The sequence below is a fragment of the Lontra canadensis genome, unplaced genomic scaffold (assembly GCF_010015895.1).
Source record: "Lontra canadensis isolate GAN:19392208 unplaced genomic scaffold, GSC_riverotter_1.0 scaffold61, whole genome shotgun sequence".
In the NCBI taxonomy this organism is placed as follows: domain Eukaryota; kingdom Metazoa; phylum Chordata; class Mammalia; order Carnivora; family Mustelidae; genus Lontra; species Lontra canadensis.
Window position 1 is genome coordinate 9,377,467 of NW_022631055.1, and position 17,938 is coordinate 9,395,404.

The following is a 17,938-nucleotide window of genomic DNA, read 5'->3' on the forward strand; positions in this document are numbered from 1 at the left end:
TCCTTATATCAGATCAATTAGATTTTAAGCCAAAGACTATAATAAGAGATGAAGAAGTACACTATATCATACTCAAAGGATCTGTCCAACAAGAAGATCTAACAATTGTAAATATCTATGCCCCTAACGTGGGAGCAGCCAACTATATAAACCAATTAATAACAAAATCAAAGAAACACATCGACAATCATACAATAATAGTAGGGGACTTTAACACTCCCCTCACTGAACTGGACAGATCATCGAAGCAAAAGATCAACAAGGAAATAAAGGCCTTAAATGACACACTGGACCAGATGGACATCACAGATATATTCAGAACATTTCATCCCAAAGCAACAGAATACACATTCTTCTCTAGTGCACATGGAACATTCTCCAGAATAGATCACATCCTTGGTCCTAAATCAGGTCTTAACTGTTATCAAAAAATTGGGATCATTCCCTGCATATTTTCAGACCACAATGCTCTGAAGCTAGAACTCAATCGCAAGAGGAAAGTTGGAAAGAACCCAAATATATGGCGACTAAATAGCATCCTTCGAAAGAATAAATGGGTCAACCAGGAAATTAAAGAAGAATTGAAAAAATTCATGGAAACAAATGATAATGAAAATACAACAGTTCAAAATCTGTGGGACACAGCAAAGGCAGTCCTGAGAGGAAAATATATAGCGGTACAAGCCTTTCTCAAGAAACAAGAAAGGTCTCAGGTACACAACCTAACCCTACACCTAAAGGAGCTGGAGAAAGAACAAGAAAGAAACCCTAAACCCAGCAGGAGAAGAGAAATCATAAAGATCAGAGCAGAAATCAATGAAATAGAAACCAAAAAAACAATAGAACAAATCAACGAAACTAGGAGCTGGTTCTTTGAAAGAATTAATAAGATTGATAAACCCCTGGCCAGACTTATCAAAAAGAAAAGAGAAAGGACCCAAATCAATAAAATCATGAATGAAAGAGGAGAGATCCCAACTAACACCAAAGAAATACAGACAATTATAAGAACATATTATGAGCAACTCTATGCCAACAAATTTGACAATCTGGAAGAAATGGATGCATTCCTAGAGACATATAACCTACCACAACTGAACCAGGAAGAAATAGAAAGCCTGAACAGACCCATAACCAGTAAGGAGATTGAAACAGTCATCAAAAATCTCCAAACAAACAAAAGCCCAGGGCCAGACGGCTTCCCGGGGGAATTCTACCAAACATTTAAAGAAGAACTAATTCCTATTCTCCTGAAACTGTTCCAAAAAGTAGAAATGGAAGGAAAACTTCCAAACTCATTTTATGAGGCCAGCATCACCTTGATCCCCAAACCAGACAAGGATCCCATCAAAAAAGAGAACTACAGACCAATATCCTTGATGAACACAGATGCAAAAATTCTCACCAAAATACTAGCCAATAGGATTCAACAGTACATTAAAAGGATTATTCACCACGACCAAGTGGGATTTATTCCAGGGCTGCAAGGTTGGTTCAACATCCGCAAATCAATCAATGTGATACAACACATTAATAAAAGAAAGAACAGGAACCATATGATACTCTCAATAGATGCTGAAAAAGCATTTGACAAAGTACAGCATCCCTTCCTGATCAAAACTCTTCAAAGTGTAGGGATAGAGGGCACATACCTCAATATTATCAAAGCCCTCTATGAAAAATCCATCGCAAATATCATTCTCAATGGAGAAAAACTGAAAGCTTTTCCGCTAAGCTCAGGAACACGGCAGGGATGTCCGTTATCACCACTGCTCTTCAACATAGTACTAGAAGTCCTAGCCTCAGCAATCAGACAACAAAAAGAAATTAAAGGCATCCAAATCAGCAAAGAAGAAGTCAAACTATCACTCTTCGCAGATGATATGATACTATATGGGAAAACCCAAAAGAGTCCACTCCAAAACTGCTAGAACTGGTACAGGAATTCAGTAAAGTGTCAGGATATAAAATCAATGCACAGAAATCAGTTGTATTTCTCTACACCACCAACAAGACAGAAGAAAGAGAAATTAAGGAGTCCATCCCATTTACAATTGCACCTAAAACTATAAGATACCTGGGAATAAACCTAACCAAAGAGACTAAGAATCTATACACAGAAAACTATAAAGTACTCATGAAAGAAATTGAGGAAGACACAAAGAAATGGAAAAATGTTCCATGCTCCTGGATTGGAAGAATAAATATTGTGAAAATGTCTATGCTACCTAAAGCAATCTACACATTTAATGCAATTCCTATCAAAGTACCATCCATTTTTTTCAAAGAAATGGAACAAAAAATCCTAAAATTTATATGGAACCAGAAAAGACCGCGAATAGCCAAAGGAATATTGAAAAAGAAAGCCAAAGTTGGTGGCATCACAATTCCAGACTTCAAGCTCTATTACAAAGCTGTCATCATCAAGACAGCATGGTACTGGCACAAAAACAGACACATAGATCAGTGGAACAGAATAGAGAGCCCAGAAATAGACCCTCAACTCTATGGTCAACTAATCTTCGACAAAGCAGGAAAGAATGTCCAATGGAAAAAAGATAGCCTCTTCAATAAATGGTGTTGGGAAAATTGGATAGCCACATGCAGAAAAATGAAATTGGATCATTTCCTTACACCACACACGAAAATAGACTCAAAATGGATGAAGGACCTCAATGTGAGAAAGGAATCCATCAACATCCTTGAGGAGAACACAGGCAGCAACCTCTTTGACCTCAGCCGCAGCAACATCTTCCTAGGAACATCGCCAAAGGCAAGGGAAGCAAGGGCAAAAATGAGCTATTGGGATTTTATCAAGATCAAAAGCTTTTGCACAGCAAAGGAAACAGTTCACAAAACCAAAAGACAACTGACAGAATGGGAGAAGATATTTGCAAATGACATATCAGATAAAGGGCTAGTGTCCAAAATCTATAAAGAACTGAGCAAACTCAACACCCAAAGAACAAATAATCCCATCAAGAAATGGGCAGAAGACATGAACAGACATTTCTGCAAAGAAGACATCCAGATGGCCAACAGACACATGAAAAAGTGCTCCACATCACTCGGCATCAGGGAAATACAAATCAAAACCACAATGAGATACCACCTCACACCAGTCAGAATGGCTAAAATGAACAAGTCACGAAATGACAGATGCTGGCGAGGATGCGGAGAAAGGGGAACCCTCCTACACTGTTGGTGGGAAATGCAAGCTGGTGCAACCACTCTGGAAAACAGCATGGAGGTTCCTCAAAATGTTGAAAATAGAACTACCCTATGACCCAGCAATTGCACTGCTGGGTATTTACCCTAAAGATACAAACGTAGTGATCCAAAGGGGCACGTGCACCCGAATGTTTATAGCAGCAATGTCTACAATAGCCAAACTATGGAAAGAACCTAGATGTCCATCAACAGACGAATGGATAAAGAAGATGTGGTATATATATACAATGGAATACTATGCAGCCATCAAAAGAAATGAAATCTTGCCATTTGCGACAACATGGATGGAACTAGAGGGTATCATGCTTAGCGAAATAAGTCAATCAGAGAAAGACAACTATCATATGATCTCCCTGATATGAGGGAGAGGAGATGCAACATGGGGGGTTAATGTGGTAGGAGAAGAGTAAATGAAACAAGTTGGGATTGGGAGGGAGACAAACCATAAGTGACTCTTAATCTCACAAAACAAACTGAGGGTTGCTGGGGGGAGGGGGGTTGGGGGGGGTTATGGACATTGGGTAGGGTATGTGCTATGGTGAGTGCTGTGAAATTTGTAAACGTGGAGATTCACAGACCTGTACCCCTGGGGGGGAAAAATATATATATATATGTTTATAAAAAATAAAATTATAAAAAAAAAAACTCGGTAAATAAAAAAAAAATAAATTAAAAAAAATCCAGAATATATAAAGAACTCCTATATCTCAACAACAACAACAAATAACCCATTAAAAAATGAGCAAAGAACTTTAGAATAAACACTTTTCCAAAGAAGACATATTTATGGCCAACAAGCATGGGAAGGGGTGTTTAACATTATTGATCCTTATGAAAAATGCAAATAAAACCACAAAGAGATATCATTTCATACCCACTAGACCACAGGATGGCTTTAGTTATTAAAAAAAAGAAAAGTAAATTAACAAGTGTTGGCAAGGATGTGGAGAAACAAGAACCCTCATACCTTGCTGGTAAAAATGTAAAATGGTACAGTTGCTGTGAAAAAGTCTGGTGTTCCTCAACAAGTTAAGCCTAATATTACTCTATGGCTTAGCAAATCCACTCTTAGATATGTTCCCAAGAGAAATGAAAACGTATGTCCAAACAGAAATTTCTACATGAATGTATATGGCAGCATTGTTCTCAATAGCCCCAAGGTAGAAACAACCCAAATACCCACCAGCAGACCGCTGGATAAACAAGCTGGTATATACATACACTGGATCTGTACTCAGGCATAAAAGAAGACTATGTATGTTACAACTTGGAATCATTAAGTTTTTACACAAAGGAAGTAAAAGAAGGCAGACAAAAAATGTCACATATTGTATGATTCATCTGGTATATATCCAGGAGAGGCAAATACACACACAGAGAGAAAGCAGAATAGTGGTACCCAGAGGAGGAGAGAGAGTTGTGGGGAAGGATTACTTAATGGGTACAAGGTATCTTTCCTGAGGTGATAAAATTTTGAAACTAGAGGGAGGTGGTGGTTTGCACAACATTTTGAATAAATAGCATAGAACTGTACACTTTAAAACAGTTAATTGTAGGTTATGTGAATTTCGCCGAAACAAAGTGAAGAGAAACTGGCTTACTTTTCTTTTTCCTCTTGAGATAATGCTCGCCAAACAATTTTATTCAAGCGCCTGTTAAAAAAAAACAGTAATTATTTAGTAGCCGTAGTTCATTTCATGGCAAAAGTCTGATCCCAGGCTCTGAAGGGCACTGAGGGCAGAGCCCAAGCCAAGGGACACCTGCACTGGACCACATCACCACCGTTTGCTTAAAGACACTGGATATGAGTGTCTGCCTCCCTCGGCATCACTGTGGAAACCTCATGGCTCTGTAGCAGTCCTGTTAAATATTAAAGGAGGACACAGCTGTCAGCTCTGTCAGGTAAAACCTGGGCTAAGAAATGGCAGTAAGCAAAACGGTTGTCATTTTCTCTGCATGAAGTCTCTACACACCCACTGATTTTCTTCCTATGGAAAAAGTACAACTGTGCCCTTAGTTTACCTTCTAGAGACATTCTTCTAGACCTGGATTTTCAGAGCAACGGGGGTGAAGAGGGTCATAAATAACAGGATCAAGACACATTTTAGAGATCAACCGGTCTGACCTGCTTGTTTTCCAAACAAGGTCACTGAGAGGGGCAAGAAGATGAAGTGCTTTGCTCAATTATCACAGCCTGGTGGTGGTGGCAGTGCTGAGACTTTCTGAAGCTCATCACTGAACATGTCTGTAGAGAGAGGAAAGGAGGAGGCTAAGCCAGTGGTTTCTATGGGGTAGACACAGCTCCTTTTCTGTTACAAATCAGTGAGGCTTCTTTCAGATGTGCCAGCCCCACTCTCTTCCCCCATTCTGTACCGCTACATCATTACCCAAAGTGGGCTTCCCGGAGTGCAGGGCACAGAACACTGGCTGAGTTCTGGAGCTGGTGTTCCATTAAAAAAAACCAAAAAACAAAAAAAACAAGCTTCAGTAAAATAAGGTGGGAGAATACTGCCCCTCTCCAGGAGGCGTTCTCTAACCATTGGACCCAGCATCAGTGACACAGGGCTCTGAGAACACTTTGGGGGGTGCTACCCTACCTGACCTCCCTTCCCAAGCCTGGTGAGACCACAGCAAGGAGGTCTGGCAGGCAGTGAAGAGCACAGGCTCTGGAGCCAGACTGCCTATTTGGAAACTGTTGTTTTTTGTTTTTTGTTTTTTTAATTATGTGGTTCACGTATCGATAAGCAGGGCTTGTAAGACCTGTTTAAAGGATTCATAGGATGCACTTTTGGCTTGTGTGTATGTGCTTCTCTGAAAACAAAACAAAACAAAAAACCCACACCTCATTTAAAAATCCCCTTAAAACTAAACCTGGAAAGTAGAGGCAGTATATAGTAAGGAGGCTGGGAGTAAGACCAAAGGCTTTAGAGCCACACGGTTCTGGGTTCAAATCTTAGTGCCTCTACTTTGCTGCTGTGTGATCCTGTGTTACATAACTTTTTGAAACTCTGTTTTCTTATCCCTGAAACAAGGATACCACCACCACTTTGGTGCTGGGAGGATTGAGATGTACATATAAATGACCAGGAATAACTCAGTGTTTATTCCCTACAGGTTCTGAAGATGGGCAAGGCTTGGAAACTGAGAAACCCTTAGTGAATGTGGGTCTAATTTGCTAGCACATACCACTAATTTTTTTTTAAAGGATAGTTTAGTTTTATTTATTTATTTATTTATTTTTTAAAATTTTATTTTTTATAAACATATATTTTTTTCCCCAGGGGTACAGGTCTGTGAATCGCCAGGTTTACACACTTCACAGCACTCACCATAGCACATACCCTCCCCAATGTCCATAACCCCACCACTAATTTTAATTCAATCCTTTAGAAAATATTTTTCTAAGAGCACACTTACATAACTTCTGTTATTCCCCCTATTTTCCAACTATACTGAAATACTTCAAAGCACAAAGGGCAGAAAAGTGGGTGGGTGTGAACTGAGGGCAGGTAAGGGTGTCGATCCTGGCTCCACTGACTGGCCACCAAAAAAAAGGAATGAGGGCCGTCCCTGCAGGATGCCAAGAGGCTATGGGACATGAGGGCTTCTGTGAGGCTGGTCCACTCCTTGATTCAGGGATTTTACTAGCCATAGTTTTCCTCTTCTTTTTGTTTAATGAGAGTGAAATTTGGTTGAGGGGTTGCTTTCACTAGCTCTCCATACCTCTAGCTGACAAATCTACTTGTCCCAAGAATTGCCAGAATTTGCAAAGCAACTTGTAATTAATGACACTTGAGAAATCTAACCAGCCCGCAGAGCATTTTGGAGATCATAGGCAGAGGTTACTAAGGATGGCCCCCAGAATCAGGTTAGAACTGATGCTTTTCCTGTGAATCTGAGAACTGAAAACTTGACCTTATACTCAAAGTCAAAATAAGCAGCAGAAAAATGACCCCAGGGCTGGCCAGCCCTGGAACCCTGACTCAAAGTTTATACTCAGACACACGAAGTCAAAATTGCTATCTTGATTCATGAAATATTGAAGCAGAAGGACTCCATACACAGCCAGTAAGTGTGACCAACATAACTAGCTTATGTCACTATTTTGGCCAAAGGGCTGTGAGCTTCCCATTGTCTGGTCATCGCTAACCATACAAATTCAGGGTTATATCTGGCTTACTTGTGATGGGAAACTCCTTAGAAATACTATATTGGGGACAGACTGGGAGTAAACCAAGTTTCATTAATTACTTTTCACAGTATGTGTATCTTTAGAAAGGGTGGAGCAAGATGGAAAAGGGAATTGATGCTTATGCCAACAAAATTCTTAAAGACTACAGAATGCAAAAGATCAGGAAGTTTTGTCCTGTATAATACTAATGTTAATATTAGTATTATTAAATAATGATATTAAATATTCACTTAATATTAACAGCACATTAATATCATATATTAATTCAATGATATTGAAATTTAAATAATATTAATCATATTAGAATTAATGTTACTATTAATAACAGGAATATGCATTTCTCTAAGTGCCCTAAAAGGCTTTTCCAGATTCACTCATTGGAAGTAAGAAGTAGGCCAAATCACTTACTATGTCTGTATTTTGATTTTGCTATTAGGGAAGGAGGGATCCCTGTCTTTAGAAAGGGAAAGGGTTAATGTAGGCTGCAGAGCTGCGTGACTATTATATTTACGGTTATTTAGGGATCAGCAGATTCAGGGAATGAAAGGGGTAAGTAATTAACATTAATTGCTCTTTATATATAATTTACATAACCCTCACAATTGCCTTGCAAGATTTTGTAAATAAGGAATCTGAAGCTTCCAGTTGTTACATGATGTGCCAAGTAGATGTCAGAGTCAAAAATGAAGCTCAGAATTGGGACCTAAAAGCCCTACCTTGTGGCCCTGCGCCAGGCTTTCACAAACCAGGTAATTCTAGAACCCAAATATTTGACTGAATCAAGCATATTCAATTATAATAGGAATGATATACTTTGAATAACTGAATTTGATAAATTTTAATAACTAAATGTGAATTAGATCAGATTCACATTAAATTCCAATAGTCAAATACACACATAGTAACACCTGCTAGGTAGAGGAGACAAGGGAGAGCAAGGCTGCTAAGCTCTGGCCCTTGGAAGCTGACATCCTTACATAGGAGACACAGGCCTGTGCAGAAGCTTTGAGCCCTCTGAGGGCCATAGGCAGGGTGTGTGGTGGAGTCACTGGGGAAAGGCCTCTGAAAGGAGGGCCACCGGAGTTTAGGCAAGACAGGAATGAAAGAGGACAGCTGGAGGACAGGAAGAGGGCAGCATTGCTGGAAGGCAAGGGAAGGCCCGCCTGGTGCAGAAGGAGAGGCAGAGTGGAGGGACAGCCCCCGTGTGTGGGAGACATGGGGAAATCTACAGAGCAAAGCCTCAGGCCCACAGACAAGAGCGAGCCTTACGTAGTTCATTGTGTCTGCAAGAGAAAGGGAGGGCAGGCAAAAGCTCAGAGAAGTCCTGAGGAGTCTGGAGGCAGCTGAAGGAGCTTGTATAAGCCTCCATTCTTAGGTGAGGGCAGGAGAAGGCTCCCATGAAAGGAGATCTGCAGAGGCCTGTGATGGGCATGGTGGGGAAAGGCCAGCATCTAGACCGGACTTGTGCAACCCACGTGGCAGGAGTCAGGCTCTATACTTCTTTTAAACACACAGTAGATACAACGCAAAATGACAACAGCCCAGAAAACACTGCCTAGGACATTGTTAACATTCATGTACTTTATGTCATTCCTTCCATCCATGTGGTGATAGGTGAAAACTCAGTTGCACAGTTCCAGAACCAAGGAAAGGCTTGCCTGGAGAAGCAGGGCATGCTTAAAGTTTAAGTGCGAGGCACGGAGGCTTCATAAAGTGCTGGGACTGGGGTGGGGAGGGGACCACAGAGCTAGGGCAAGGGTGAGACTGGGCGTCTGCCCTTGTGAAAACAAACTCCATCTCAGCACTAACATAGTGACTAAGAGTAAAACTTTCACTGAAGCTGACTTGATCATCCTTCTAATCTTGGGAAAAAATGATTTACGTAGTAGGAGACACGTTATCTCCACTATATCATTGTTGTGGAGTTTCATTAGTCACTTTACAAAATCTGTGCTGAAATGACCAAATTCACTCTGTTAAAGGGAAAGTTTTTTGTTTTGTTTTGTTTTGTTTTCAAGATTTTGTTCATTTATTTGACACAGACAAAGATCACAAGCAAGCAGAGAGGCAGGCAGAGAGAGAGAGGAAACAGGCTCGATCCCAGGACCCTGAGATGAGATCATGACCTGAGCCGAAGGCAGAGGCTTAACCCACTGAGCCACCCAGGTGCCCTTAGAGGGAAAGCTTTAAAGATCTCAGGGAAACTTGAGATTTCTACAGATTTTGGAAAGGGCAGATGGTTCCTTCAAAACTCTTTTGGAATTCTTTGGGTCCTGTGTCTCACGCAGTGCCTGGCACTGAGGAAACCCCTCCGTTTGTGGCTGCTACTGCCGTATTCCTTCGGGGCAATCACTAAGTAGCTGATCCAGACAAAGAAAAAACAATCTAAGCTAAAAACAAGAGAAATAAGCACAAACAAAAGAACTCCATAGCTGTTAAAGAACAGCTGGGACTAATACTCACTTTTCATAGCTCTTAATGGCCTGTTCCACTTTTTGCTTGTAGATATTGAGCTTGACTCCTTGGGGGTTAATTAATGTCATCTTATTGGTGTCATTGCACACATGTGCCAGAGGAAACACCTGCACAGCAATACCGAAAGAAGGCATCATTTGATAGGTTAACAAGTGCCTCCGAAAATGGATCTACAGAGCTATACAGCATGTTTTTCTGACTATAGAATCAATATAATTATAGAAAAATTAGAGAATACCGATAATGATAAAGAAAATAATAAGACTCTGAGATATTGCTAATCTTTTTCTTCCAATTTTAAAACTCTATCAAGCACACATACAAAACAACAGCTTCAGGAAACTCTAGTCAGAATCAAGTACCCTCTTTGTAAGCTCCTGTCAAACTGATGAGAGTGAGTAATTTTTAAGAGAAAGGACCGCCTCGTTGCTACTTTGTAAGTTACTACTTGGGTTAAACATCCTCCTCATAGATTTCTTTCACATTTTACTTTCTCTTGAAAATATCTGATTACATTTAACATCTTTGGACTATTTTCCTTGTCAATTTATAAGAGATTCTTATAAAAGTCAAATGGAGAAGCCTCAGTGATCACATTCTATAAGAACAGCAGACTACGAGAAAGAGAGGGCTTCTTTTTTAGTCTTTCTGTTTGCACCTGGTGCTTACTTTTGGGTTTGGGTATGCCTATGATTCCAAGCCATCTTCTTAATACCTATAATACTATATACTTAACCTCTTTGCATGTTACCTCTCTCTCCTTAGTAGAATGTAAGCTCTATCAGAGCAGAAACTTTATTTTATTTACTACTATATTCCCATTACCTAGAATACTGGCTGGCACATAGTGTGCCCTCAACAAATATTTGTTGATAAATGAATATTCATAAAAAATATATTCCGTATTTTAATATTTAAACAAAAAAGAAAAGTCTAACTAACAGAATGCCAAGCTATAATATTGTTTCAAAATTATATATGATTCCAACCATAAGCAGCATGTAGGCATTTTGAAAATGTGGAGAATTGCTTCTGAGAAGTAAATTTTTACTTTCAATCAAGATGATATAAGTCATGCTTTTATGTTCCCTCTTATATCCAAAATTAGACAAAAATTATATTGTTATTGCCTAAGAAAAAAATGCAGAGAATGGAAAGGAGGAAGGAAAGAAAAAAGGTCAGATGCATGGCCCATAGATTTCTAGGTAACAAAAGTTGAATGGGACTGGGAACAAGTGAGCAGGGCTGAAGTTGTGGAATTGCTGACTCTTTGTCAAAAGATAGCAGGGCCATGGGAGCACAACTCCTGGACAGCAAGTGGGACTATGAGTGTCTATCTGTAAGATGAAGGCTCAAGTCAGGCTCAGGGCCTGAAGCCAGTGTTGGGCTGAGGGTCTCACACCCCTTGAAAAAGTTTCTACCAAGTGAGAGAGGACACTGATGGTGCCTCACCACCACCAACTATACCAAGCCACCCGCTGAATCTATCACATTCCAGTATCACTGAGCAACAAGAGCTCTAAACACCAGTGAGGGGGTGTACCAGGGGATGGATTTAGGTAACTGGAAAGGAGAAAGAAAATACAGATAAAAAAAAAAATCCTGTTAATCTATGTTAAAATTCCAAAATCTACAATGAAAAAAATATATAAATGATGACTGAGAAAATCAACAATAAGAATGTCAATTCGCTTGAGAAGAAATTAATCTTATAAGCCATCTAACAATGATTTATAGTAATTATAATTAAAATTAATTATGATTTGGTTGTTCAAAGAAGTAACAGCTGTGTAAAAGTACAAAAACATACAGAAGTACCAAAAGAAAAAATGGACAGGAAAAAGAGTACTTCAAGTAAAAAAACCTATCTTGGAAAAAAAGGACATTGAAATGATGGCTACATATACTAATTCTGTAATTTAAATGTCAAGACCAAAACAAACAAGAAAATAGGCAAAGATTCAGAAAACTTAAGAGAAAGAAATGAAGAGGCTGTGAAATTGAACCTCATTACTTGTCAGACACAGGAATTCAGCATGTGGCTTCTAGAGCAACTTTTGTCAAAAGGAAGGGGCCAGAACAGTAGGTTGAAAGGTGAGTTGGCTAGGCTTTGAATACTGAATGAAGCTTGCAGTAATGGGGGGGGGGGAACACCACAACTCTCAAAATAGACCTACATATCACAAAAACTTTCAAGAGGAAAAAGAAATCAATCTCCACAAAAATCAAAGACCTTCATATTTTTATCACACCTGGAAAAAATACCCCCTTAGAAGTCTATAAATAGCTCTCCAAGTTTGCCAACATATGGCCCAACTGCAAATCAACACCCTAAAATATTTAGCAACATGACAACATTTATATTAATGTTCTACTTCCCTCTTTTGCGGTTTTAGATCTCAGGCTTTGCGTGGCCATCATGTACTTCAGTGTGGTAGTAGTTCAAATTTGGCTCTGTGCACCCACTCTCATTCCTTTCTGCATGCAGATTTAGGGAAAGATAAAGTCATACTCCACACCTTCAATCTATGGTCTTAGTTTTTACAACATGGTGGTCACATGGTGGTGCCATGGGATATTCTCTTTATGATGTCAAATGTAGTGTGACTATGAGGTCGTAAGGGGCATTCTGATAGGACTTGAGGGATCAGAACCATGGTCACCCAGCTTCTGCAAGGAAGCATGGCAGGGAGGAGGGTGCAGTTAATGAAGAAACTGACAGCTCTGTTTGAAAGGGAATAAAACCTGATCACATCTCCTTGGAAAATGATTTACTTATTACCTCTCATAATGAAAATCAAGAGACCGTCTTGGACAGTATTTGACAACAAAAAAAGAGCTTCAAGATATTACCTACTTCAATTCTCTTGAGATTAACCTAAAAGAAGCCTTGCCAAATTGATATTAATAATCATACCCTAAAAAAAGTTTAAAAAATTAAAAAATAATTAAAAAATAATCATAACCTGTGGGGAAAGATTTTAACTATGAGAAAGGGAGGGAAGGTGGGGGTAGAAATGGAGAGACAGAGAGAGAGAGAGAGAGAGAGAGAGTCAGCAACCAAAAAGAAAGAAGAAATTGCTAGAATTCATGTACAGTTAATTTGGGTTAGACCTGTGAGCAACCATTGTATTTAAGAATAGTTTTGTCAATAACGGTAATAGTGTTTATCCTTTACTCTCTACCAAGCATAAACCACTCTCTACATATTTTCTCATTCAGTCCCTATATTAATATATACACTGAATACACTGAATTGCAGGTTTTGTTATATGCCTTTCCTTTCTACTAAACTCTGTTCTTTATTCCTTAAAAAAAAAACCTACTAGTTTTCTAGCATAATACATGTACAAAGTAACCATTTTTTGAATATTTGAAAAACTAAAACTATATATAAATTAAAACAATGGTCAAGGCTCAAAAATGTTTTATCTATATTATAAAATATAATGAAATCTGGATTCCACCAAATTTGAATTCTTGCTAATTGAGTCATGGAATAAATGTAACTTTGCTATTTTTTAAGAGGTATTTGCTAGAAATATGAACAAAGTGAACAAGAGATTTAGCTTCTATAATAAACTATTCTGAAACAATAAAAGAATAGAAAATTAAAATGAAATACCATTCCACACAGCAATTGGCAAAGTTTTTTTTTTAATGTACTGCTTTTTTAAAAAAAAGATTTTATTTCTTTGATAGAAAGCATAAGCAGGTAGAGGGAGAGAGAAGCAGGCTCTCTCTGAGCAGGGAGCCCCATGTGGGGCTCGATCCCAGGACCCCAAGATCATGACCTGAGCCAAAGGAGCCACTTAACTAACTGAGCCACCCAGGTGCCCCTTAACATACGGCTCTTAAGTGATAAAGATGTAGGTAAATAGGCATTATTAAAATTCCAAGTAAAGTATGCATTAATGGGGGGAATAATTTAAATAAGTTGCAGTAGTTCATATTATTGAATATTAGTGCAACCATTAAAAATTCATCCAAATGTGGTCATTACAAGAGAGTATGTTCATAACATTAAGCTAAATGAAGGAAGCAGAATACAGAACTGTATGCACAGGTATTCATTGTTAAAGTCACACTATAGGTAAAGTTCCTCCTGACAACATTCTGTGTTGATCCTCAACCCCACATTTTGAAAATGAGAACACAGTATTAAATGGGTGTTTATATAATTATTGTTCAATCCTGGCTGAGTTCACCAATTTCACTTTTTTCAACTTAATCAGCTCTTCCAACGAATATCCCAGAGCTTGCTGCCAGACTGGCCAAGGAGAGGACTGAAGGGATGTGCATAACAAAAACACCAAAGCTGCACAAATCCTGCATGGGTAACTCTGAACACAGACACGTGGGTTTATGGGCAGTGCAGATGCACAAACTGCTGAGGGTAGAAGCTTTAATGTCTGCTTTCAAACTGGAATGTCTCCAGTCTCCAAAGATCAAATGAAAGCAGGATCACAGAATTAACTGGCAAAAGAGGAGTATGTCAACAAGATCTTCCATAAACCCAAGAAAATAAGTTACTTACTACAAGGTAGACTATGTCCCACATTTTTCATACTAACTTTTAGAAAAGAAAAGATGGTTCTTTTCAATTTAGTGAACATTTTCATTGGCAAAGAAGATAAACGTCCGTTGACCTGGAACAATGTTCACTGTAGACTGTTGGGCAAAAATGAAGGCACAAAACTGTATATTCAGTTTGACATCATTTTGGTAAAAGAAAAACAAAAAACAAAGGATACATATGTGGTGAAAAAGGTCTGGTCATACAACCATCAAATGATTCTTCAGTGGTGGAGTTGTAACTCTACTATTTCCTTCTTTTTCATTTATCTGTATTTGCTAATTTTTTATACACAGTGAATATATATAGCTTTTGTAATAACTGTCCTTTTTAAATTAAAAATTAATTTTTAATTAAGATAAAACTTATCAATACATAATTTTATGCTCAATGCTACTATATATGACAGCAACAAAATGCCTGTCCTTAACAGCATCCCTAACCTCTTTGCACTTAACTTGTCAGCTAAATGACAAGATGAATAGCAACTTCACTGAGTTGCTCTAACTTTTATATATGATACTTTGATGAAAGCAAATGCTTTGCTCAAAACCCCTATTAATGGGATTGTGCATGGCCTGTCAGGAATAAATGATAGAGCTAGTATGCAAGCCCAGTGTATCTGACCACAGAGTTATGTGCCTAATGAACCCAGATTAGGGCAAAACAGGAAGCCTTGATGGGATGTTGTTAAAGAACATGATGATGATGTAAACTTTCCAATGATACAGATTAATGTTCCCAAATTATTTTACTTTTCTTTGAAGCGAATGGCAATAAAGAGCTCGGAATTCCAGATTCATCAAATAACTAAAACAATTTTATCCTGTATATGACTTGGCAATGAATTAATTTTTTTGAAAGAGTTAAGGTAAAATTATCTGGTCCATTGGAAACTCAAAGTGCCAGTTAGCATCTTGTAATAAAGAGTTGCTAGGGCAACCTCTCTGCTCAGTACTTCATTTCCAAGGTGACAGATTTGATGCTGGTCCGGGAAACATTGAAAACCAAAACAGCATTGTGTTCCAGAAGAAGAAAGAGCCCATACATAAGTCATGAATGAAACAAAGAGCTGGGGACAAAGCCAAACACTGCTTTACAATTCAGCCCAGACAGATGTGACTGGGCACAGAACATAGGCGTTAAGAGTCAATTAAAATTCTCAGTGCAGTGTGTTAAGATTCAGGTTTCCTTTCCAGCTCCATTCTACTTTTTTGTCTACTTTTTCATAAAACATTAAGCCCAAATCTCAAAAAGCTATACATCCCACTAAGGAGGATATATTTTTAGGTTATTGTCTTACTATTCTTTCCATTTCTAAGTGAGGGTCTCTTCCAGTCAGAGAAAATGTTAAGGAATAAAAGATACAGGCATGCTTTGATAGTGAAGTTGGAATTTACTGCAGTATACTTCCATCATCCCCATGATGCATGCACTTACTATCAATAATGGAGGAAGGTAAGCATGCTGGATTGTGTGCTACCTACTCACAGGTCTGTGATGAGAATTTACATTGTCACAAAAGATACCAAGCACAAGTGTCAATGGTGGGATGAAACTGAAAATGTTGATCCTCACCCCTTAGCTTTGCTTTCTAGATTCAGAAGACTAGAATGTTTTTCTGAAGAACAGGACCCTCACTATTCTTCTAGTTTCTCCTTCTTGGGAATCACTCCATATTTTTCTCTCTTTCAGCCCCACACTATTTAGTCCTATCTAACCTGACTTTGAAAATCACCTTGGCTCCACCCTCATTGTTGCCACCTGGATCAGAGTCACCCAGGCCTTGCCTCCTGACTGACCCTCACCTTCCCAGCCTTAAACCTCTCCAACTACTCTGCACATTGCAAGTGAAGCCTAAACTTGATCTTCTGCTAAAACCCCTTTGCTTGTCCTCAGGATGACACTCCAACTTCTTAATCAATCAAGACCCTTCCTTTACTAGTGCTAACTTTCCTCGAGTCACACCAAACATTCTTTAGAATGACAAGCTTTCTTGGATCTTAAACTTCCCCACTTGCTCCCACACTGCTTAGGACATCCCTCCCCATCTCCTCACCTCATAACTCCTTTTCTGCCCCTGGGTCTGAACCCTCCTCACAGCCAAGCCTGAAGCCTTCTTTGACAACTGAGACTAGCTTAGGGAACCTCTCCTGCATCTTCACTAGGCACCTCCCACTTGTCATTAACCAGGACTTATTTTAATTGCTATTTCCTCCATGAGATGGCAAACTGTGTTTGTAGAAACATTGGTTGTCTTATTTGTCTGTACTCTAGAGATCAACTCGGGCCTGCATACAGTAGGCATGTAATATTTGTTGAATATTTTTTTTAATTTTATTTTTTATACACATATATTTTTTTCCCCAGGGGTACAGGTCTGTGAATCGCCAGGTTTACACACTTCACAGCACTCACCATAGCACATACCCTCCCCAATGTCCATAATAACCCCACCCCCCCAACCCCCCTCCCCCCAGCAACCCTCAGTTTGTTTTGTGAGATTAAGAGTCATTTATGGTTTGTCTCCCTCCCAATCCCATCTTGTTCATTTACTCTTCTCCTACCCCCCTAACCACCCATGTTGCATCTCCTCTCCCTCATATCAGAGAGAAGATATGATAGTTATCTTTCTCCGATTGGCTTATTTCGCTAAGCATGATACCCTCTAGTTTCATCCACGTCGTCGCAAATGGTAAGATTTCATTTCTTTTGATGGCTGCATAGTATTCCACTGTGTATATATACCACTTCTTCTTTATCCATTCGTCTGTTGATGGACATTTAGGTTCTTTCCATAGTTTGCCTATTGTAGACATTGCTGCTATAAACATTCGGGTACATGTGCCCCTTCATATCAATACGTTTTTATCTTTAGGGTTAATACCCAGTAGTGCAATTGCTGGGTCATAGGGTAGTTTTACTTTCAACATTTTGAGGAACCTCCATGCTGTTTTCCAGAGTGGTTGCACCAGCTTGCATTCCCACCAACAGTGTAGGAGGGTTCCCCTTTCTCCGCATCCTCGCCAGCATCTGTCATTTCCTGACTTGTTAATTTTAGCCATTCTGACTGGTGTGAGGTAATATTTCATTGTGGTTTTGATTTGTATTTCCCTGATGCCGAGTGATATGGAGCACTTTTTCATGTGTCTGTTGGCCATCTGGATGTCTTCTTTGCAGAAATGTCTGTTCATGTCTTTCTGCCCATTTCTTGATTGGATTTTTTGTTCTTTGGGTGTTGAGTTTGCTAAGTTCTTTATAGATTTTGGACACTAGCCCTTTATCTGATATGTCGTTTGCAAATATCTTCTCCCATTCTGTCAGTTGTCTTTTGGTTTTGTTCACTGTTTCCTTTGCTGTGCAAAAGCTTTTGATCTTGATAAAATCCCAATAGTTCATTTTTGCCCTTGCTTCCCTTGCCTTTGGCGATGTTCCTAGGAAGATGTTGCTGCGGCTGAGGTCGA

The 17,938-nt window shown here is 39.1% G+C and overlaps 1 protein-coding gene across 2 annotated transcripts in view; it reads right to left on the reverse strand.

The window, feature by feature from the left end:
* Positions 1-17,938, reverse strand: part of VWA3B (von Willebrand factor A domain containing 3B) — a 209,078-nt gene that overhangs the window by 44,735 nt on the left and 146,405 nt on the right. For both annotated transcript variants that reach the window (XM_032877890.1, XM_032877889.1), the window contains exons 17-18: positions 9,887-10,005; positions 4,833-4,883 (exon numbers count right to left, since the gene is read on the reverse strand). In XM_032877890.1, coding sequence (XP_032733781.1) covers positions 4,833-4,883; positions 9,887-10,005 — 170 coding nt within the window. The remainder of the gene's footprint in view (positions 1-4,832; positions 4,884-9,886; positions 10,006-17,938) is intronic.